This window comes from Diorhabda carinulata, chromosome 5, assembly GCF_026250575.1.
Source record: "Diorhabda carinulata isolate Delta chromosome 5, icDioCari1.1, whole genome shotgun sequence".
NCBI classification, from domain to species: domain Eukaryota; kingdom Metazoa; phylum Arthropoda; class Insecta; order Coleoptera; family Chrysomelidae; genus Diorhabda; species Diorhabda carinulata.
The window spans coordinates 28,496,406-28,522,391 of NC_079464.1; the positions used below are offsets into that span (position 1 = coordinate 28,496,406).

A 25,986-nucleotide genomic window follows, 5' to 3' on the forward strand; every position below is an offset into this window, starting at 1 on the left:
TCGCAATTTCAAAGATGATGTTAGTTTTCGTTGTAAATTCAAATATTCTAGGGTCGTTATTATTAAATTTAAAATTAGTTTCGCGTAAACAACAATCATAACATTCTTTTTTATTTTGAATGTGCAAATGTAAAATCTTGATCGATTAACCTTAATCCTGACCTGTATTAGTAAAGATACCGACCCCTGGAATTTGGATAACCTACTCCCTTGGCTTCTTCAGCCCTTACTCTACCCATCAATGTAATGTAACTGACACGAAAATAAAAATATTACACTCGAGTGAACAGCAACGTAAACGTCATAACTCTGAGAATTTCTTGGAATAAATTTACAACTCGGAAGAAGCGGATCCTTCTACACAGACGGGCTTTTTTTAATGAAAATGTTTCGTATTTTTCCAACTCAGCTACAGTTTCTGAATATATTAAAAAGTGTAATCCCTTTAAAACATTAAAGTTTATGGACCTAAGTATTCATATATAAAAGTTATAATCTCAAAGGTGAACAAATTCAAAATTAATATATTACTTGAAGGAATTTATTATAACTTTCATATTACAATACATAATTATATTTTGTGGTAGAGGTTGGTAGCTTTGAGGATCTCTAAAACTTAAGGAGAATAATTAAAAACTAAATTTTTATTTTTATTATTAGAAAGTTTACGAAAGTCATACCAATAGGAAATCTAATACCAAAGTAGGTAAAAGCTAGAATATATTTTTAAAGATAAGAGATATCCCAAATACCTCGAAAACCGGGCTTACAATCATCGTGTTCACCAAATCTTCACGGACAAACTAATGGAGACACAGAGATCAATGGTAAGAAAAATTCTAGATATAAATCTAATGGGTAGGAAAAAATGAGTGGATAGGAAAGAAAAGTAAAATACATTAGGCGATATATCTGGAAATATTAAATAAATCAGAGGAAAATTTCAAATGAGATGGGTAGACAACTTGAAAAAAGAATAAGAATCAAGATTTGAGAAGACTGAGAAAGACCTGGGTGCAAAGATGGAAAGAGGTTTCTTAGATAAAATCTAATTTACTTGAAATTAACTATATTTTTTTCCATAATTAGAGAAGCTATGCTAAATTCTTATTATTTATATGAAAAATTTATTATCATGATCTTATTTTTGATGTTGTTGTGCCAAATAGTTATTTCAGTTTATAATTCACATTTGTTAATCGTCAGTAATTACGAAAAACATACATATTAAAAGATATTTTCTGAATTTGAAATAAAAATAAATTTACATTAAACTGTCTCGAGTAGTAGATCGGCTTTCACATTGGGAAAGTTAAATGTTTCAATATGGTTCACATCATCTTCTGAAAGAGTACCTACCTATTCTAAGAATGTGAGTAAGCTATCAAACATTTGGCTGCTACGCATTCCGAAGTTTTGGCACTTAACGGATGTTTCTCAAACGTCAGATATTTTGAATAATTAGTCAATAAACAAAACAGATTACGATTTGTATAAGCGATTTCGAAGTTTTCTATTTCAATATCTAACTAAAATACACAGTAAAGCTCAAATTTATTTTTTTATATTTTGTTAACGAATGATGAGACGCAACCAAAATATAATGTTTATATAATATCTAAATCTCAAGCTTCTCTACTATTACAATCAACTCCTTGAAGTCCTTGTCATGATTTATTTCGCAGAACTAGCTTCTCCGTTTTTCTTCCTGATTTTCTACGGTATTTCTTACATTTTCCACTTGTCTGAAACTCTCCATCATAAATCTTCCGACTGCTTTTTGCCTAAAATCTGGATGTATATCCTCTTCAATACCACTACACCATCAACACTCACAATTACACTGACTGATGCGCGTTTCGAGTTATCGTCTTCAGGGACTGAAGGCAAACTAAATCCGAGCGTGATTATGAGGCATACAATTTTTTCATGTTGCACTTTTGAGTTAACTCTAAACTATGGAGGATAGAAAAAAGCACAATCTTTGCATATGAAAAGTGTCTCTCGAAATACCTTAAATAAACTTTAAGTCCATTGAGTCCAAATGATTTTAAATTTTTTAACTAACAATTGCTATATTAAAACTATGCCCTTTGTCTACATCAGCGCCCTGTTGGAATGTTTTCGAACTGTTAATTATCGTATACAGCTCGACACTTTTGCATCCTTTCTGCAAAAAATATCACACAATTGACAAAATTGAGGTTATGTTTAAGAATATAACATTTACAAAGTAAATTTCTCGTACATCTCGTACACTCGTACCTCGCACATCATGATCGATATATAAAACATTATAATCAGATTTCCCATTAAGATAAGATAATGAATGTTTACTGCGGATTATGAAGTAACAGCTTTTTTGTGCTGCAAAAGTAAGAAAGGCATGTAGAAATATAATTGCTTTTAGATAATATGAAAACAATGGGTAGTTTTCCTTCTAGTGTAACGTAAAAATCAATAAAACCGTGGAATAAAAAACGAGTAACTCAACAGAATAATAGAATGGAAAAGCAAATCAGTGTCTAATGAATATTGATATCGATATTATCCTCTATATTTTCACAAAAATCATTAAAACGCTATAAAAGTTATGTTAAGTGATCTCACATAAAATTTTAAACGTACCTGCTATAAAATATTGAATAGACAATTATGAAATGGAACGGCGCTCCGCACTACATAACTTATGAAAATTATTTAACCCTTGAATAAACGAAGAGAAATACTTTGCACATAAATAGATTGCAAAAGTGTTTAAATACCATAAATGAACAGCTAACGCTATAAAGATTATTTTAAAACCGATATTTATATACTTCAACGTTTTTTGCACATATATTTTTCTAAATGAATTTCAACTTGTAATGATAAAACTATTTATTGGGCTCATTTATATACTAGGATTACTCATCTCAACAGACCAGGTGCTGCATACTGGTGTTATTTTCACCTATCCACGATCTTTTTTCATTTCCTTACATTTCTCTATTTTTCAATTTCAATTATACCACCTGTACTTTTGTTACCAATCGGTCGTGTTACAAAATAACATCTTTTCTTTTGACAATCGCGATTTGAGATTGTTTCTATCGTATATATCCAATTGTTCACAATAAAGATTTGCATTAATAGTTTGTCAAGGTTTTAGCACTTCTAAATCTATATCACACCAAATTCAAAAAAACGCCTTTATGAGATGTAAGCCCGACTTTCGTTTCATTTGAAGAATGTCTTTGATTTTCATATAGAACCCATGCGTCTCTAGTGATTAACGATCAAAAAACGGTTCTGTATGACGTTAAACCAATACGTTGCATGTGGTGGATCGGTTGACTTTATTCTGTTCAGTCCTCAACACTTGGTCAGCCTATTTTTCTTTACTGTTGCAAATAATAGTGTGTAGTCGAGCATTTAGGAGTTCCTCCATTGTCTCACATGGATCTTCTTCCAGTTCTTGCAAAAATGGCAAATACATTTAATAAAATCCGAAGATTAACAAAGACATTTCTGCTTGATATAGAATGAAATCTACAATTTACCACAGACTCAATAGAATGCCATAATTCAATTTAGTATGAAGTAAGATGTTATATATATTGAGTCGAATTGTTATTTTATAATTTTATATTATCTAATATGTTTTGTCGATAAAATTTTGATGATACCTTCCCGTTTTAGGGGGTACTGAAATTTATAGTTATTTAACTTTTGTTTTTTTTTTTAGTTAGTTTTAATTGCTTTATATCTACAGAATGTTTAAATTCAGGTGACATCAACACATCTTAGCTCAAAATCATTTTACTGAAGATTCACAATACTAAATAATATTAGGAATGGGCATCAAAGAAACAATTTCTTTCACAAGAAAACAGAAAATCTGTTATCACGATTTTTACTTTCCATAATTGCATGATATTATGAAGATCAAACAATTTACCTCATTCAAAAAAACACTATAACAAATGAGACGCCATTTCACTTATGAAATGTTAACTATTGAAAGTTTTTGTTGATAAACTTTGTTATAATTTTCGTTGGACGTAAAACAGTGTGACCAACACATTCACAATGAAATTTCGTTGTCCTGAAAAAAGGAACTAGGTCCAAATGTTGGTATCATATATTATACCATTAAGAAAGATTAAAATTAACGGATATAAATTTATTTATCTTCGACTTTTACGAACGTCTCATGTACTTGGATAAATGTTTTTGGTTACAACTGTTGCGAAAAGCGAATAACGCCGGATATGCTTTTCTCGTATTTACCTGACCATTTCACAACAAATTTCCATTAAGTAACCTAACCAAGGTTCGACCATTAAATCATTTGACATTTCTTGTCTTTTTGTTGATATCATTGACGTTTTGAAAATTGTTATGCGGTGCTCGAGATCAGTTTTCATATTTCTGGCTTTGTTTCTTGTCAATTATTACTTTTAAATATGAAAATTATTTGACCATTTCGAAGATATTTCTTGCCACCATTAATAAAAATTGTAAAACACCTACAATTCTTATAATAGCCAATAAAAAATTACAACTTCATTTTCAATCGTGATAACTACTTATTATATTTCAACACGGGAACAGGTAACAATTGACCATTCAAAGATAATGGATTTTCTAGATTAATACCACAAACATTCAGTCGGAATCATTGGGATGCGGAGTTTCAAAACATCTCCTTTATACTTTCCTTTCAATATGATTGCTTCTATTACATTATTCAGTAATTTTTTTATCGCTTTACGTGTGCCATTACAAAGTCGTTGCATTTCGGGTTCTTCTGCTTAAATTTGTCCTCCAGCTTATAGGAGGCATGTCGAGTATAAATGATACAAACATACAAGACACTTATTTTAATTTTATAGAAATTTGTGGCTTTTAGATTCAGTAATATCATAGATGTCATCACGAGACGTTTACATGTCAAGTGACATTTTACCACAGACAATTCGTGTTTTACTGAAGTTACCATCGATAAATATTGACATTGACGTTGATTGATACTTATGTCACTCATCATTTTGCGTTCCATGATCCTCTCCACTAACACTTGATTATTTTATGAAAGATAGAAAAGTGTTGTTTTCAGATTTGTACAGTCAGTTTTTCGAATTTTTCTGCCCGTAAGAACCATCCTGGTACTTCAAGGAATATTATAAAAACATAATTAGAGTAATCGATCTTAGCAACATATATAGCGATTCGTTTCTATATTATAGATCTTCTTTTCATTATGATAAGTATAATCATCTTTCCCGGTTTTTCCTGATAACTCATTTCACTCTATCATCATTTATTTATAAACCCTTTGACGTATTTTTTGACTATTTATTAAGATGCATTGGTTGTGCGGTGCATTAGTAGAGCGCCGTATATTACTTTAAAAACAGAAGAAAAAACCACTTTCGCGCATTTTGTCGAGTCTAGTTGGTAGAGATTTTTAATCTACACTACAAAATATCTTGTATTATATTCTACTAAATCGAAAACATACTTTTTCTTCTAGCATATGTACTAGATTTTACCTGCGGCTTCGCGCGGCATCGAATCCATTAAATAAGTATCAGAAATCATTATAATAGAAAAGAACGAACTCTGTAGCTATATTAGAACCTGAGATATAGATCTTTGAATGTAGAAAAATTGCCAAAAACCTACAAAAATCCATAACTCCACATTGAATGTCCGCGCCTAGCTCCTCTCCAACTCAACCGATTTAAGTGTACAAAAACTCAAAAGAAAGAAGGTGTTTCAGCGATTGTTCTTAAACCAAAACGAACTCTGTAGCTATATTAGAACCTGAGATATAGATCTGTCAATGTAGAAAAATTGCCAAAAACCTACAAAAATCCATAACTCCACATTGAATGTCCGCGCCTAGCTCCTCTCCAACTCAACCGATTTAAGTGTTCATAAATTCAAAAGAAAGAAGGTGTTTCAGCGATTGTTCTTAAACCAAAACGAACTCTGTAGCTATATTAGAACCTGAGATATAGATCTTTGAATGTAGAAAAATTGCCAAAAACCTACAAATATCCATAACTCCACATTGAATGTCCGCGCCTAGCTCCTCTCCAACTCAACCGATTTAAGTGTTCATAAATTCAAAAGAAAGAAGGTGTTTCAGCGATTGTTCTTAAACCAAAACGAACTCTGTAGCTATATTAGAACCTGAGATATAGATCTGTCAATGTAGAAAAATTGCCAAAAACCTACAAAAATCCATAACTCCACATTGAATGTCCGCGCCTAGCTCCTCTCCAGCTCAACCGATTTAAGTGTTCAAAAACTCAAAAGAAAGAGGGTGTTTTAGCGTTCTTAAACCAAAACGAAGTCTCTATCTGGAATAGAACCTGAGATATTGAGGGTAGAACGTGTGTATGTGAAAAACTCCCATAAGTAATGTACAGGGGGAAAAATTAAGCAAATCGGTTGGATAGAACGCCTGAACGGACTCGGAATGGAAATCATCAATTTTTTTAATATATAAGATTCTTTTACTAGTAAAATAATGTACGCTCATTATTTTACTAGTAACAAAATGAAAAACTATAGCAACGTCTTATTATACTGTCATTTAATTTTTATTTGATCTGATGTTTGTCAGTTTTGAGAAGTGTATTGTAAAAATATCTCAAGAAGTATTTCAATGTACACTTGAAGAAAAAATAGTATCTCTGTCACTCGGAGCAGAAGACCCATTATATGTTTCGCCCATTTTGCCCAGCCACGGCAATAATCTGGGCTCAACAATAATGATAGCCCTCGACTCCTAGTAACATAATGTATTATTCCAGAGCAAATGTAATAATAAGAAAGTATATATTCTGTTCGAACGGCCACCAAACATTTTTATTAAGAAGAAAAAATCTATACAATCAGTATTTTACTGAACATAATAACATTATACCAACTCTCACATTTACACTCTGTATACGCGTTTTGATAGCTAAAATATCATCTTCAGAAACTGAACGTAGTTTGGACAAGTTGATTTAGATGTATGTCGATGGATTATATCACGAACGCTTCCGTAAATTAAAATTCAATAACCATTTTGGTTTAAAAGCTGGATGGGACTCTTATGCATTTCTTTGTTCTGAAACAAAAATATAAAAAAGAAACCAGTTTTCTGAAAAAAGTAGAAGTACCCATAGATATTGAAAAAATCATGGCAGAAGATGAATTGGAGATGAATGAGAAGTTGTAAAGAACAATAAAAAGAGGTCAACTGGACCATAAAGTTTCTAGAACTTGAAATTAGAGATAAAAACAGCCGCTGTTTGTAATGCAACAAAAATTAAAAGATAAGAGAAGTGTTAGAATTAGATACCTATTTCTTCACTTCAAACTCTACTGACATTGATACTACAGGAATGATATACGAAGTGGCGTTAATGAGTGTTTGCACCATGTATATGTGAATATTGAATGTTGTTATTGCCAAAAGCCAGTGGCAAGCTAGAAATTGACTGAGTGGGGTTGTTTGTGATGGGTTTGTAGAATTTGGTCATGGTCGTGCATCCGACATCATTCCGAGAAACATTGATACCGTATTCAACATGATTAAAGAAGATCGGGATGTGGCTTACAGACAGATAGTATATCGCAGACTGCAATACGTTCTATTTTGCTTGAACATCGAACAAAATACGTCGCATCATTCTTCATCACGACAATGCCAATTCCTATAAAGCTCAACTGAATATTTGTAACAGAAAAACGTTGAATTAACGTCTCATATTCACTCTATTTATAGCCTGAAACTTTTTCTTGTTCCTCACTGGCAGCGATTTCCATCACCGCAAGAAGCTGTTGAGAACCATGTCTCAGCAATAGAGTGCGAAAAATGATTCAATGATTATATTAATGATAGAAACTATGTTCGCAAAATACAGAAATTGCTAAATTTTTGGTTATGTTCAGTATTTAGTTTAATTGTGAAATACTTACAATGATTGTTTTCCTTACTGCATTAAATTATTAATTCGTCAATAAATATCAGAAAAAGATCAGTAGCATCAAGTGACGAATAAACTAATAATAGTTAAATAAAAGTTCTGTTTATATTTTGGTCGTAGAATTTAACAGTGTATCTAGAGGGTGCATTCTACTCGATTCAATGATCTCGGCTTGGAATCTATCAGTCTGCATTAGAGTTACTTACAACTTTTCTCATATTTTAAGCTGTAAAAGCACTCCGATCTAATGCCGCCGCATATAATGGCGACTGCGTAATAATAGAGATAAATCAATAAGTGCAACGAGTCTTCTTCGGTTTCTCGAAACAGAGAACTCCCCGAACTTCGGTCCAATCTCCACATGGTCAAGGAAATTGACTGAAACGACGTCGATGGAATACATTATTGAATAATTTGTGATTAATGTTGTTAATGTTACGACATGTATTTGCAATTACTTGTGCGTGCAGAGATCCTCTTAACGGCGTTGCCATTATGTCATGTTTATAATTTTAGTTAATGCCATACATGTTGCTTATAGATTATTGTCAAATATTATTTTATCATAAACTGTATCTTATATATAACAAGTGTTTGTTGCGACTATTTAAATGATATTTCGCAATATTTGTTAGCAGATTATTATAACGAGATATGCTTAGTACATTTTATTCGTTATTTCAACATCATTAGACATCTGCATGGTGGATATATTAGGATTTTATTAAACAGATAGTAGTAGAATCATTTTAGGGTGGTTTGTATTCTTGCTCTATCTCTATATCGAATCATTAGTCACATTTAAATCCCGTTTATATCAGCTAAATTAAGTATATTTAACGACTTGTTCAAAAGAACTGATTCTGCGTTGATAATAATCGATATTTTAGCCACCATGTATTCAGCTTACTCGCTTTCAAAGACACTTCAATCAAATATAAATTAGAATATTCTGTTTAATATTAAAATTATTATATATGAAAACTGCCCAGTATAATATTGTACTGATTGATTGTCTTCAATCAATTTCATTGAATTTCTATTGGACCAAAAATTTTTCAATCAAATTAACTCGATTTTCCAAATTTCGGTACTTTTTTAAAGAAAGAAATCAACTATATCATTCTGTACCCTTTGCTTCAAATGTAAAATAGCTTTGCTAGTCTCAATGATTTGTGAACGCGAATGTGAAATAAAAATTGGGCATATAGAACTATAACTTTGCAAGAATTGCCTGAAATACCCGCTATCGAGTAAAGTTAAAATTCATTATCATGAATGATTACCGTCATTTATTATTTAAATCATTCCTAAAGACCTGATTTATTGCTGGTATTTAAACTATTCTATTATCTTGTTTGTTTGTGTATATACAGACTAAGTCCGGTGGTTTGCTAAATTACCAATTGAGTTGATACTTCGAGAATTTTGTCAGGTGAACGAAGGAAATACCCCACACCTCATCTTACTCGACCTTATAGTCCCAAATTTTCAAAATTTTAAATCTATTTTGCCACAAACCTCCGAAACTGAAACAATTTTTGTGATTATTATGTATTTTACAGTTAAAAATGTTTAAAAAAAGAACAAAAACTTTATCCAGAAAAAGATCAGACATTAAAGAGTATTTGTATATATAAAACCTTGTTTAACGTGGCCACACAATTCCTGTTTTTTTTTTCAACTGCGCCCACCTGTGACTTAAGTCCGATTTGGTGATTCAAAAGACTTAAAACTTCTAATAATGATGAATCCGATGTGCATCATTTGAATTTTTTTCTGTCGTGCTATAAACACTTTATCTTAGATCTACGGTAAAAGATTGGTCCAGAACGAAAAGGAAACAAAGAAATAGATCCGATCGAACGCATAGACTTTTGATAAGGGATTAAAATTCTCAGAAATTCCTTTTCGTTTGTTATTCCATTGGTACATCGTGTCAGCAGTATCGGATTTAGAACACGAGGGAAAGGATTTATACAGTTCATGATATTATTTATAATGTTCAAAATAGAGTTTATGTTGAATAAATATGTTATTACAATAATTATCTTTGTTCACAACACTTTTCTATTAGCAAATTCATATTTAAACAAAGACTAAAGCCGTCATATTTTCCTTAATATATTTATTCTATTTGGTTGGGTATTATTATCAACAAACTGGATTACAAATTTGATGATGCTCTCACGTCTTAAAGGTTATCTTTTAGTTACCGTTTATTTGGCATTTTGCTTAAGTTCTATTAACGTTCAGAAACTAACAAACGATACAGTAAATGATGATGTAGTTGTTTGGATATTCTTATAAACAAATAAATGTATTATCAATTCCCTGAGTATGCAAATAAGATGATGATGTGTCGATTCAAGTTTCAAATTAGTCATTTAGTTAATTTAATTACCAAATAAACATATTTTAGGTAAATGTTTTTTCCTCCTCACTTTCAAATGTTCTACACTATACAAAGAAAAGCAACAGCGGCAGAAATGATCCTTTGAAAAGTTGTAAATTGAATAAACTACAACTTTACTTCTCTACCTCACTCTAATTTTCATTATCTTTCATATTTTTTAATTAGTTCTATTTATTTTCTTATGTTACTTCTTCGTCTGCTAGATAATGAAACTACTTTTCTTATAATGAAATTATTACCAGTTCTAATCAAGAATTGGTTTAATTATATTATGCTCAAGTTTTCTTTTTTGATGATTTACTCATGCGTCTCACTATGTATCCATTCCTGATATATTTTCAGATAATCTAACATCATTTTTTGTTTCTATATCGATCACCTGTCACTGTCACTGTCCCAAATCAACCTTACTTCTTCTTCAAGTCCAATGTCTATATTTCCTTTTTTCTGTGCAAATACAACATTCGGGAATAGTATTGAATGCAGATCATTCCTTTATATCTGTGTATATCGTGTTAGTAGACTCTAATCATACTGATTACTCAGATCTTGAAATAAAACAACAAATAATAAAATTTTGATATATTTTCACATATTAGGTCGACATTTGATTCTTGCCACTCTCCAGCATACAGTTTTGGCCAAAAGTTATCTGTATTAAACATGTCCCCGGCCTTGGAAGTTCTGGATTAACTTTCAATCGGAAGAGGACAGATTCTTGAAACTGCACTGGGTTACTTTACCATCTACTGTTCTCACAGAAGCGATGCGATTAATATCAACCCTGCCTGGTACTAGCTTGAGAATTCGACTTCTTCCGTTTATGTCTCCGTTGTAATTCATTGATACATACTCGACTCCATCTTGTTCAAAAGTGCTCATATAATTTTTGTATTAGTTGACATTAATAATTGGAAGTTCTGGTACTGCAATTAGAAAATGGGAGGGCGATCATTAGGATCAGTGGTTAAAGGTTACTCCTTTAAGGTCGTGAAATCAACACTACTTCAATGCGAGTACGATTGAGATGATGTTTTAAGCTCTACACCCCCGCTTCCAAATTCCCCCAAAATGAGGCGAATTAGTTGCTATAAAATGCCACTCGATATCTATGTGCGAGAAGCTTTGTCGATCATCTCTTTGTTATGATTATTCAAAAATGAACTCTTTTCCATTAATTCGCGGTTAGCCCTAGCAAAATTGGTTCCGTTATCAGAATATATGTGGGTAGGCTTGCCCCGTCGACTTACAAAACGACTGCATGAAATCATCTGAGCTAAGAGACAAGATAATTTCCAAATGTATGGCCCGAGTACTGAAACAAACGAATAAGGCTATCCAACATTTGACAATATCATCATGCCAATCCTGTCACACTGTCTGTACCACCTCTGTATTGCCTCTTCCATATATATTTTAGAAAGTTGGTGCAGTGGGCTGTACTCTTGTTTTAATCCTTTCATTGGTATCCTCATTTTCTGTGTTTTCGTATTGTATTTTGATATAATCTTTTCGTCTCTTCAACGTTCATTGTTTCCTATGCTTACCATAGTGTTTCTCAGGCCAATGACATATGCTTTTCCTAACTCTATAAATGCCATACGTATTTCTTGGCTTTGTTATTCGCTATGTTATTTGATTATCCCATATAGTGTTTTCTTGTTCGATATTAGGATTGCCATAATTCTAATTTGCTATTTCTTCTGCTTAATCACCAACTTTCTTGGTCTGTTTTATCATTAACTTTTCCTCACCTTAGTTCTTTCGAGTCGTGCCACCAAGTTTTGAATCCATGTGCGGTATGTATTAGAAAACTTATTTCAAGATATGTTTCCTTAGTTTCTGCTCTTTATATACTTTTTTCGTCTCTCCAACGTTTATTGTTTCCTACGCTTACCATAGTTGTTTCCCAGACCAATGACATATACTTTTCCTAACTCTATAAATGAAATACGTATTTCGATTTTTCTGGCATTGTTATTTGCTATGACTAAATATATGGACCGAATATGATTTATTTCTACTATTATTGCGATAAAGACTTAACGATTGAGTAGATGAATCCAATTCTGCGCTTAAAATGAAAGAGCTATGATAGTTTGGACACGATTGGAAGTGGACTACCTATATTTATGTTCTACTTGGAGTGGTGTACTGAAACGTCACTTAAAAGCTTGCTGTATACTTTATAATCATCAAGAGAGGTTTGTACCGCAAAGAACAGAAGAACCGCTCAGAAAAATTTGAAATTACGCCAGTATTCAAATGGATAATGGGCTTTACACACACAAAACTCGACCTAATCCATTCAATTCCACATTTACTACAATTCCATTTCTGAAATTTTGTATTATATTGAATTTGTACCATAAACACATAATAAGTTTTGGAAATATATCTTCTGCCATTCATCAACTCCAACAATGATTCTTTATCTTCTTATCCATTTCCTCTAATTCATTCAGGACATTCAGTTACTTTGTGGCCATAAGAAATTTGTCAATAATATACAGTACGACCACTGAATAATGACTTCTATCGTAATTATTTAATCAGTTATCAAAGATTACTCTTTGATATTTTTATGGACACACTGTATACTTCCCGTGTACTGATAACTTTCAATGAATTAGAAATTGAAACAGAAACCCTGCTATCTTGATTTCTTTAAAAAGTTGATCTTTTACAATCTCTTTTTATATCGCTACACAAGTTTCTATTGAGCTGTAATAAAAATGTCATTCGGTGGTAAAAGTGACCGTCAAAATCACTTTAATTTCTCGTCAAGTATACTATCGCACTCATCTTCGTCGTTCTAGCCATTGAAGAGGTCATTCAGAATCTATCTTACGACTGGCCCATAAAAGACAAGGAGGATTTGCAGTAAGAAGGGCAGAAACTTTATAGTTCATTGCGTATTCCACGTGAGTTACCTTAATAAAGTATTATTGTGAGAGTTTACACATCGGAATTGCTCCAATATTTCAGATTTTTGAAGTAAAACTTTTATTGTATCTCATAGATGATTTATATTTTAGTAAATTTATCGTGTGGTTTATTTAGTCGGATTTTGAAAGAGAAAACAGTTTCATGGATCAATTGAAATATAAGTATTTCCTCTTTGGTTCCAACATAATGCCTTCCACATTTTGTTTCTCTTTAGATCAAAGATTTGACTATCCCATAAGGTGGTTTCTTGTTAGATATTATGTTTAATTAAATTAAATTTAATCAAAACATTATTAGTATCTGAATATTTGTTATTAAACAGAAAGAAATATATAATTTTTCTCAGGTCAATTTAATTTGCTTTACTCTATTTGATATTTAAAATTTAGCACCTGGATGTTGTTTTCTATCTGCCGTTAGTAATTGCAATGTTTTCTACAAATAAAATCGGCTTTTACGAAGTGAGAAATGTAAATGGATAATAGCACAGCCATCGGAATTAATCTAGCCAGAGCGATGTAATCAGAACCTATTATCACCCCGAGTATTTGGTTAAAAAAGCAATAGCCACCCCACAATTACCCATAATAGCCCATCGTCTCTTCCTTGATCAACACATAACAATTGCGGACCCTCGGCGAAGCTCAGAGTATGGCATAATTTCAGATACAGAAGCGGCATAGAAAACTGTCAGAAGTGGGATTAGAGCTGCAAGTTTAATTAACATTTATCACCTCAGGAGGCAACAAGGGAATCATGTTATAGGATTGTCTCAATGTGACTTCATATATTATTATTAGAATGTTTTTACCGTTCCGCAATTATAAATAAATAGCGAATTGGGGGGAGCGTTATTTTAATTAGATATTGACACCTTAGAAAGTGAGAAAACGTTTTTTCCTGCGGTCAGCTGGCAAGTTCTCATCAGGAGTGCATGTCCAATACTCATAACGCAATATTCTGACCATCACACCCTGTCCAGCCCTCTCTAAGTGCAGGGCCGTACAGTTATAACACGCAATCGGAGTTATTTATGCCTTTCGTAAAACTAAGGCAATATTCTTTCCGTGTTAGGGTGCACTGCCGGAATTATTGTTTGTTGAGAGATTGAAATACAATTTATGATTATACTATGCTTGTTGGATGTATTAATCAGGAAATCTCTTTGGTTGATTCGTCTGGGAAATTTATTTGATTGGTATATTTCGATTATTTTCCATTCCTTTAAAACAATTCACATATATTCAAACTCATGACATGTTTCCTAATACAATAAACTAAGTATGTGAAGAAATATTACTAACTCTTTGTACCTTTTTCAAATTAGGTTCTTTTTGAGCCAATATAACCACGCCAACGCTTAATCCAATTTTACATGAACGAGTTGTAAGCCTTCAGTACCTGTCGATACAATTTCGTGAAAAATCCTCAAATCATGTCGTTTACGATGAATTACTTCATGTAGATAACTCAGAACAGTCAAGTAGTATTCCTTATTGATTGTTTGACCTTTTGGAATGAATCAGAAACACAAAATTATCAATAAACTCAATGCCTAAATTTCTTCAAAGTCAATATCGTAAGACAAATTTTTAAATCGTAAACAAAAAGCTGCCAAACACAAACTTATGACGCTTAATAGAATTTATGCAATTTTCAAGAAATAGCTAAAGTACAATTATAATTTTTTAAGATTAAAGTTTTACCATTACACATATCAACCATCTCTTTGTAGAATGATTAGAAATAACTATCTCAGTAGCTACTACGAAGTCCTAAATTATGGGTTTTTCTGGCTTTCGCGACAATTAAAAGATCTCAATCTTTGTTTTCTTTTGATCCTATCATACATATGCAGTCACTTAAGTTATTATAAATTCTTTCCATGGATTCTCACGCATCTTTGCTTTGCTTTGAATGTTAAAACATACATTTATTATCAATAATATTACTTCGACTTGATTGGAATTATGTTTTTTAGTAAGGAAATATGATGCAGAATATGTTGTTATTAACGGAATGAATTCTATTCGTAATTAATTACAGAAAATATTTCACTGCATTCATTGTACCATCCTTACAGCGCTTTATACGACGTTTCCACTCTTGAAAATGATACTGGAATGTTTTGTCAGCTTGTGTTACAGCTTCTATACTTCTTGCTAACCTTGGCTTCTTTAGACTTTCCTTGAGGTATATAAGATTGGATAAGTATGATGATCGTCCAAATGTGCTTTTTTAGAACGGATTGTCTTTGTAGAAGGATTCAGATCTTTCACAAATCGATTCTTCCAGTCGTTTTTGACGCAGTCGTTTCCTATTCTTCAAACAAAAAGAAAAATAATCATTCTAGTCATTACTACAACTGACTATTTTATCTGAGAGGAGGAAATTTTGATTCCGAAATAACATTCACATATAATATATATAAAAAAGGATCTACATCAAAAACAAGCTTAGCTAGTGGCTAGTGATACTAATTAGCTGTAGTGATTCAACTAGATTTGACATATTGCATATACATGAGTTTACGAGTCATTAACATAAAGAATAAAAAATTGTGAATCGTTTTAGTAATTTGCTCAACGCGATTAAACACATATTGATACGTAGTTCAATTATCCATCCGCAACTTTCTAGTTTAATTAGTAACATTTGATTTCGCTAAGCAAAAACTTAAACAAAAAAACGGCTGTAATATAAAACGGGTATTTAATTTATTTTAAAAATAATAAAAAACAAAACACACACCACGTACTAAGAATGTACTTAAAGGAAGTCATTTAAACGTTTATTACAAATCGTTAAGGATCGATGTTGTGACGGCATCCACCAATTTTATTAAGATCGTAAATTGTTACCTTTCCTTTGTCTCAATTCAATTGTAATTTAGATTACAACGCGTTTTTTCTCATTCTAATTGCTGAACGAAATTGAAAATTTCACAATCATATTTCACAAATAGAAAATGGGGTTGAGGAATTCATAAAAAGTTTTGGTGGTTTTCCCTTGGTAAAGGAACCTCGATGTTAAGTCGATACGCCAACCTCGCTTTAGAAACAAAAAAAATCTTTACAATACAGTTTCGATCATTTTACAAGTACCACGCCTACACGAAGCGAACTCATTTGTTTTTTGCGGTGTTCATAGCCTTCTCATCTTATTTTATCTATCCATGGTGGTTCTTTAATTACACAGAACAGGAGTTACTGTTAATTAGGTAGACTGACCTGTCGCTATTGCACTCAAATCAAGTAATGGCTTGTTCCAAGTCGTTTGGTTTATGATTATTGTTTGTTTGAAAAACAATTACAGCGGAACAATCGCGATCTTAAGCGAATGGACTAGCGCTGAAATTGAATTTTTTAAAACAATGCTTTAGAACACTAAATAAGGTACCTCCCAATTAATATATAACCAGATCAGTTCAACATAAATATTCTCCAATTGTTTGTTCTACCCGAATAATGATAAAACAAACATTAAAATTAAATAGAAAAAGTCTGAAAATGGTTAAAATCAAGAATAACAAACAATTTATCAGAAAAATACAATCAATTGGAAAATAACACAAAAACACGTCAGAACACCAGTAATTCATCTAAAAATCGAGGTTAATCTCAAATGCTCAGACAAAAATATTATTTGAAATTGTACGCTACGGGAATTCCATAAACGCCCATTTTTTTCACAATTTTTCTTTCCTAGAATTAGAATTAATAACGATAGAATCATATTAAAAACTTTTCTGTTAGTTCCCAAAGAATCCTAGATGGTGAATTTTAAGATATTTCAATCCAGTGAATTTTCTTATACAATAAAACGATTTTGTTTTCTTCCCGATAGATAGAATCTCTACCGCAAACAGCTTTCCATCAAATTAGGATCATTTCGTTTGAATGGGTGTACGCTATATGCTAATGTTGCGGAATGAGTTTTGAACATTGCGCAGTTCATATAAATATATATACAGCAAATCTCACAGAAAATTTTATAGCCACTAAAAACCGTTCAACAAAGACTCGCGCGCATTTAAAATCCATTAGTTTCTACAGTTGTGAAACGATCCGGAAATTTCATATATATATATATATATATGATAGATGAATGTCGATTATCAGATTCTCTCCTTTCTAAATTATTTTAGTTACACCAATTTTTCAAAATTTAATTTTTAGCTTTATTAGCAACTAGCTAAGAGATATCTTTTAACTTAACATTTGGTATATTCACCAAATTTGATTTTCATTTGATAGAGATATTCAATTTTTACCCAATTTCTTTTAGCCTCAAACTGTATTTATTATAATAAAATTTATTTTTTTTTTGTTAAAGTATTAAAAATAATGTAGTTTAATTAAATGCTAGTCGAAGTATATTGCCCAAAGAGTAATTAGTTTTAATTATTAGGTGTATATGTGCAAAAACTATAATTATTCTCTTTGAAAGTTACTGTACTAGATAGTGAACCTTCGCATAATTTTCAGGTTATCTGAACAAAAACCAGCAATTTAAAAAACTTAGAAATAGACTGAATTTCTAGCATATTTTAACGCTATTAATTGCACGGTTTGCATATAAATAATATCGCTAATGAATTCTTGTAATTTTTGCGTGGGTAAACCTAATTAAAGCTCATTTATTTCAAGGCAAACATCGATTCAACAATGTAGTTTGATTTGTTCATATGACAAAGATGTAAGCGAGAAAACTTCGCAAAGCACACTAAATTTCTAGATTATTAATAAATAAATTTGTTATTTTTCAGTTTGATGTGCGAAAAGAGAATGTTCCTTACAGAAAATTGTTTTTGCTTAAACGTGAACTCCATTCTTAAGCGATTTTTGTAATTTTATGTAGTGGGTTGGTGCACCTGAATCACAGTTTTATTTTGACAGCTGACTGGGCGATGTATTATGTGTGTGTGTGTTTCAGGAAAAGTGAAAGTTGTCATGAAATATGGACAAAATATACAAATTCACAGTGAAGAAATTTCCTGAAAACACCTAACCTTAAAATGAATGGATGAAAAAGATAATGTAATCATGGCAGTAGAGGCCACGTCTCGCTATTCTGGTGGTGTAAATTGAAGTTCTTCACCCGATATTCCGCTTACAGGATGTGTTTTTTTGACATTAAAATTCAAATAATATTTCTAAAGTCACCTGTCAAACATGAACCAGTGCTACCAACCAACCATCTACGTTATGGTATAATTTCCCTAATGTTTAATTTTTCTATAAATAAATAATGTGAATACAAGCCTAAACAGAGAAAATAGTATAGAATACTCGTAACAGAAGGTCATTCCAGCATTCGTTCCTATATGAAAATGAGTTTAGATCAAACGAAATTGTGAAAAGTGGTTTGAAGATAAAATACCCATTTTGGAATATTCCAGAGTACATCATTCATCATTTCGAGCATACATATAGACATGAGCTAGTGTTAGCAGACCTTTACTATCCATAATTTCAAAGCTACCAATTTTTAGTTGTAAATTTTCAAAAAACGACATGATCTGGTATTAAAAACAAACAGTAAAAGTGCAGGCCTAAATATAGAATTCGATTGCAGAGTTAATTAAATGAATACGACCCGAAATATGTTGTCAATGTCGACGAAACGTTTCTCTCTTTCAAATGTCTTCTGCCCGTACCGAAATTCATAAAAGGCAAGAAACCTCGTTGCTCTGCGCACTACAGATCACTGCACGTGGATTATGAAGGCAATTAGGAATCATGCATGGCTGTAGAACTTTTTGAGAGATATATATCCCCATTGAGTCATTAAAATTCACTTTCTTTCCAACAAACAAAACTTTCATTGAAGAAATGTAGTGAAAAACTGTTTTAAAGCTTGGGATTTTCCAATACCACTAAAAAAAGTATTGAAGTGGAAGGTGATAAAACGCCTAGAATATAAAATAAATGTTTATATCACTTAAACATTTCTTATAAGGAATTCATCACTTGCGATAATGAAATAGCCACAGCGGGAAGATCAACAGAAAAAGAAATCCATAGATTCGAAAGCGATGATTTTAACGAAGATGCGATTGACGAGCTCTAAGATATACTTAGGATTTCCTACATTGATCAACGATGCAAGAAAAGCTCTATAAGATCTTTTATATAGTAATATTTTTGATGTAGATTTTATGTTGAAACTATTAATTATTTGAGTCAAAAAAATGTTCGACTTTTTGGCTAACATCTGTAAGTAAAAATATAAATACTGATCGAACTTAATACTATTTAATTGACATTAAAAAAAGATCTCGGGAAAAATGGAAGATCTAGATAGAAAAATTGATTATGCATATTATTTTATACATCACGAAATAAATTAATACCCTAAATACTAAGGGACAAAACGACCCATAAATGACTGGATCACAGTTCACTCGGTATCATTTCTCAACTGCTATTGGTATGCCGGTACTAAACTTTTAATGCACGTTCAAGTTTAGTTAATACAATAATAGTCATTAGTTTTGTTTCACACTGTGTTTTGAAATGAATAAATTATGACAGATGGAAAACATTAGTGTAAGATATACAAGTATTTAACAGAAAATATATTCAGTAAATCAATTTACTAGTTAGAACTAATTAATGTCGTGAGTGTAATAAAAATATGTGTCCCATTTCCGTGGTAACTCAAAGTGTCCTGCTTCGTATAGGTTTTCACTAAATGTTTCATATTTGTGCCTGGCTTACGTTTCTTATTAGACTCTATTATATGTATAAAATTATTCACCTTTCGATTTACATGAAATCATAAATAAATAAATAGATGAAAACATTACTTTTTTACCTGTTTTAAAAACTAATTTTCAAACGGAAGAGACCTGAAATCAAAACAATTTAGCAACACAAATTATTTGTTATTTCACCAACTCTCAAATAAAATCATTAAAGTACCCAATAAAAATTATATTTTTACAAATATGTTGTTGGAATAATTATACGAATTTTCTCATAATTTGTTGTGGAATGATAATTTATTTCAAAAAAATAATATTAGAGCCTAATATCATTTTTCCAATCTGTACATTAATTGTGACTCTTAAATTATTATTGGATATGAATAATGCAGTTTAGAACCCCCGAATTGATCATACGGATCACCCATTGTGTCACCCTTGCGTTAATAGATGGCCTTAACGTTATTTTCCATTACAAGAGACAAGTGACACTCGACAATAGGGAAGAAAGCTCGTTTTGTAATTCTGATCGTCGAGTAAAAAACATCCGAAGACCCCGATTTCTAATTTGAATTTTAAAATAAGTCGCCAACTATACTGCAAACTCTGCATTATACTTGATACCTACCAGATTTTAAACCGATTTGATGTTTTGTATTCGTCTATAAAAGAGATTTTCTCGGTTTTAATTAAGTTAAAACTATATATTTAAATGAAACAATTTTGGATTGGGAAATCGATCACCGAAATTCACCGTTCTGACTTCAATTTCAAAGTTTATTTAACTTTAACAAAAGGGTAACATGTTGATTCTAATTTCTTGTTGCTTCTAAGAAACTTTCCACGACAGATACCATATCGGTATCACCCTAATAATCGAAACAAAGACCTCCTTGGAGATGCCGTCCCTCGATACGAAGATGTACACAAGTGATTCTTTGGAAATTCACCCTCTCTGAAGGAAATAAGCGTCGAACCGCAACCTATTCAACAGTCGCCCTGAGCTCTCTGTAACTTCAACCCAACTACTTGAAACTTGTTATCTGCTCTAAGACGTCGCTGAGGTCCACCAACACCTTTCGATTAATTAAACTCTCATAATACAGAGAGCGTTATCTACAAGTACATCTAGATGCCTTGTCAGTTCTTACCTTGTACAATTATAGTTTTTTCCGGAGAAACTGTATTATTTATAGATTCAAAAAAGCTTACTTCAAGCCTATTTCAATTGAAACATTTACTTAAATACAATCGAAAAGAGGTTACTACCAATTTTTTTAATGGAAAAATAAAAAAGTTCAACACTTTTATATGTCAAATAAGTACTAAATAAAATGTTAATGTTTTTGAATAAAATGTTACAGTAAAGCTAAAAACTTGATTTGGGCCGTACAATAAACAAAATGTTTGTTGACTTCAACACAAAAAAAATGGTTTATTTTACGTTTTGAAATCTGTATAACTGACATTAGTATTAGAGTCTCCCGAGAAAGAAATGGCAAAATGTTTGATGAAAAAACTTCCAAAATGTTGATTCTGAGACGTAGAAGAAAAAAGAAAAACACCTCGTTAATTTTGGAATATTATTGTCCAAGGAAGTGGAAAATTTGGATGGTTACTCCGATTTTTGCCCAGAATATTATCATGAATTGTCCTCTCACAACATTCTTTTATATTCATTCCAAATCTTAGTTTTTAGTTCCATTGGTCTAAAGGATACAATCTTTTTATATTTTATATTAAATTGTTGAAAACGTTGAAAGCGAGTTCGTAGTTCTTTTCATTTATAAAGTTTCTACACATCGCGGTTACACAGAAAGAATAAGAAAGAAATATTGAGAAAAGTATCAATCGTGCTAATCCGTATCTGTCATCAGATGGGACGTAAATCATCTGTTCGAGAAGGTCTTTTTTAAGATAACTCATATGTGGTTGTTGTGTTGACTTTATAAGACAATAACAAAAGGTCGTAAACGCGCCGGCGTCGTGTCAGTAGAGACGCTCATTCTTAAGAAGCAACCTGAAATAATACAAATGTCTGCGTATTTGAATTAATCATAAAACTTAGACAAATATATAACGGCGCGTTTGAACTCTTTACAACGACAATTTTATAGTTCGTAAAATGGTTTCTCCGAGAAAAACACCGGGAAGTGTACCTTAGCTAAGGAAATTTGTTAAACACAGGACCGTAACTAGAGAAAATTGTAGTACATCAAATCAATACAGAATGAAAACATTCAAATGTAAAAAGAAGACTATGAAATATACAGTAAATCAATTTTAATATAAGCAATTACTGATATACACTTCTGTTTACTACACTTACACTTTTTCTAAGTAAATTATTATCAATGACAGATAATTCAATAATTAATTTGAGTTCAGCTAGAGTAGAAATGTATTCAATGCCTCCTCAGTTAACTGGAATTCAGAAAGCTACCATTACTGCCAAATTGGAAGATAGCTGGTCTGAAAGGGTTAATAATTATGGTGTACGAAAATTTTTTCGTAAATACTCAAGGGACGTCCATTATTTACGTGAGGCGTTCAAGTTCAAAATGTCTAAAAACTTAATATTGGCGTAAATTTATACAGCTAAAAATCTACAATAATCTGTCCGAAGACTTGTATGCTATTTCAATGGACAGAAGTGTATTAGGACCAGCGATAAGTTCCCTCTCATCAATCTGGTAATATGCAATAAGAAAAATGAGTCTCGAGCAATGCTTAACATTTAATTTTGTTTCAAGATAAGAATACCAAAAGAGATTAAGAAAAAGTCTGTCTATGATGTCTATGTAGCAGCTTTTAACAAGTGGAAATGATGAAAATGTAAAACAGATGGAATATCGTTGCCAAAATTATTACTAGATATCATTTTTTTAGATATATGGCTTAATGAAAGTCTAGTGTCTTTTGTTGCTTTTAATAGCCTCGTTAATAAAAGTTTTTTTTGTGAAGACATAATGTAAACTTTATTTTTTATCATGCCACAAGTAAAATTTGTTTGGCGGATTATTGGTCGCTAAAACACTGCCAATATCTTCCTTGTTCACCAGTTGCAACACCACGCGATTTCTTTCTATTTTTGAAAATAAAATATAAACGTTTTTACACCATTTGAGACAATAAGAATTCCCCGATGCAGCAGACACCACGATGGGAATGAGTAATTCTTAGCCATAGGTACTATTTTTGTATTTGATAGTTACTAAATTTAAATATAAATAATATTTTTCAAACTAATTCTTAGTATATCGAAATTTATTTATTGTATTGTGCTTTACACAAAAACGAAAGAGATAAAAAGTTAAACGCCCATTTTAAACTAAAAATGGTCGGCTTCGATTCACTCGGAGGCGGCACACCGTCCCGGATTTTCTCTTAATCGTATTCGGGAGCAATGGGGAGGAAAATTTGATTTCGGTCTACACGGCAGAACGGCCTGACACCGGAATTTGCATAATCGCTCGTCGCCGCCTCACGTCACTGTCACTAATTAAAAATGTATAGCACGCCATCTCCTTTTTCCGATTCAATATTTGATGAGTTGGCCGAAACCGCCCCCGGTAGTTGTCACTGTCAACAAGATAATGTCGTTTCGACACTTTTCTACGAATAATAATTCGAGTCAATCGAAAATTTGATTAACTCTAATCGTTTTCCCCTAAATTTAACCGCAAGTTGAAGATTTTATATTATTTAAAATGCGTTTCGAATTTGTCCGATATATTTTTTTTTTTTAATTTTAATTTATTTTTGTTTCAGATGCTATGGGTAAGTGGTCGACTAATAGACATTCCTTGGCAATGTCCATATACCACTGCTAACGTAAACAAAGACATCGTACTCACCTTCAAGTTATACCGTATTATTATTAAGGTTTATTTTTATTTATTACTTTATCAACCGACTAATTATTATGTTTTGTTAATTTCTAAATGAAATAAAGGTCGATTCAACATATTTTTTAACGTCGTTGTAAAGTTATTTTTAATGGAAAACACTAATGTGAAAAAGCAATAATTGTTGTAATCACAGCTTTTTTACTGAATGAATTTATTAATAGGTAGTGTTAGATGGAAGCGATTATTTTTTCCATTACTGTTCCATGCAATTTGTACAATTTTATTGCATGAGTTACCAGATATTGTAAATATATTTTTTCAATTTTTATAACCTTAATAGTTTGTTCTTGACATTACGATCTAATCAATCAACAATCATCGAGCAAATTTATTTAACCCAATACGATAATTTCACTTTTAAAACTAAGGTTTGAACTCTTATACTGTCTTGTACACTATACACTATACTAGAACTAAAATATTGAATTTAAAACGCTTCTTCCCTCAAAATTTTATTATTTGGTACAATGTATAGTGTATAGTGTATAGTGCATAGTGTACAAGACATTATTAGAGTTCAAACCTTAATTTTAAAAGTGAAATTATCATATTAAGTTAAATAAATTTGCTACTATTTCTAGTATACCAAAGAGGATTTACTATTTATATTAGTCCACACAAATTTCTTCATATAATAGAACATTTCTGATATCCCATCTTTCATTTTTTTAGCCGTATAAAAAACGGCGTCATATTGTTGGAAAATACGTTGTGTACTATTTGAACGTATGGATTGAATTTGAGGTTTAGTTTGAATCTTAGCACTCCATGTGTGGTTCATTGAAGAGCTGTCCAAAGCATGGGCGTTACGACTTATTAATATAAAATTAAACTGACCAAATACTTATAAAAGCCGATCAATTATCAGCGAATGCTTCTCGATCGTTCTAGCGCTGACAATTTAATAAGACCAGTTGACCTTTTATGACCAATGTCTGACCTTTCAGATGGTAGTTATAATTGAACAATCGAAATGTTTGAATGTTGAGCAAAAGCGTGCAAAGGTGGAAGCATCGATTTGAAAACGATGTAGACTTCTTAAACCGAATTTTTACTATGGATGAGACTTCTACGATCCAGAAACAAAGCAACCATCGATGGAATGGCGACACTCCGATTCTCCAAAACCTAAGAAGTTTCGTGTCCAAAAATCTGTTGGAATAGTTCTTGCTTTAGTTTTTTTGAAATTGCCATGGAGTAATCATGATTGATTTTTTTTGGATAAGGGTAGAACAATAACTATTCGACATTACTGACCACTCTACGGGAAAAAATTAAAGAGAAAAGACGCGGAAAGCTATCCAAAGATGTTTTGGTTTTTGCAGGACAACGCCCCTGCACACAAACCTCGAGTTAGGGTTTGAATTACTAGAATAGCCCCCTTATTCACCAGATTTGGCTCCGTTCCACTATCATCTCTTTCCTCAACTGAAAAAAAGTTTAAAAGGTCGTAAATTTTCTTCCAACGAGGAGGTAATAAAAGCTGTGGAGGTCTGGTTTGCACAGTTGCAGGTTCGCTGTAATAAATGTATCCAATTAAGAGGAGAATATGTTGAGTAATTAAATATTTTGACATTGAAATTTTGGTTGGTTCTATAGTAGGCTGAGAATTTTTCAATATATCCTCTTAGATCAAAACAGAAAACGGAAACCCCCCTTCTTTAGTTCTTATGAAACGATTCCTACCATCTCCAATGCATGCTTCAAATCTGGCATCATAACTGCAAATATATATTCGACTCTTTACTTTGGAATAGTGTAACCGACTTCGGCAATTCTTGGTTTTTTTGTCATATATATGAGAAAGAAAAGTGTTTTGATGGTTAGGATGCAATGACAAGAGTGAATGTTGAAAACCTTGCAATATTATGTACTAAAAATCTTGAAAAGTCACTAATTTGTGGTAGATTATGTATAATATCATATGAAAAAATTTTGTTTTGATAACCGAAATACAGATATAGTTTATATTTATCATCCCACGTTGCTTTAAATCATACTCTTTTTCATTTTAGCCTATTTTTGCGT

The 25,986-nt window shown here is 31.7% G+C and overlaps 1 protein-coding gene across 11 annotated transcripts in view; it reads left to right on the top strand.

Annotated features, from left to right (window-relative positions):
- The window catches only part of LOC130894255 (homeobox protein homothorax), a 346,801-nt gene that overhangs the window by 197,672 nt on the left and 123,143 nt on the right, over positions 1–25,986 (top strand). For 9 of the 11 annotated variants that reach the window (XM_057800937.1, XM_057800940.1, XM_057800942.1 and 6 more), the window contains one exon: positions 23,819–23,827. The exons of the other annotated variants lie outside the window; for them this stretch is intronic. In XM_057800937.1, the coding sequence (XP_057656920.1) occupies positions 23,819–23,827 (9 nt within the window). The remainder of the gene's footprint in view (positions 1–23,818; positions 23,828–25,986) is intronic. 11 annotated transcript variants of the gene reach the window in all.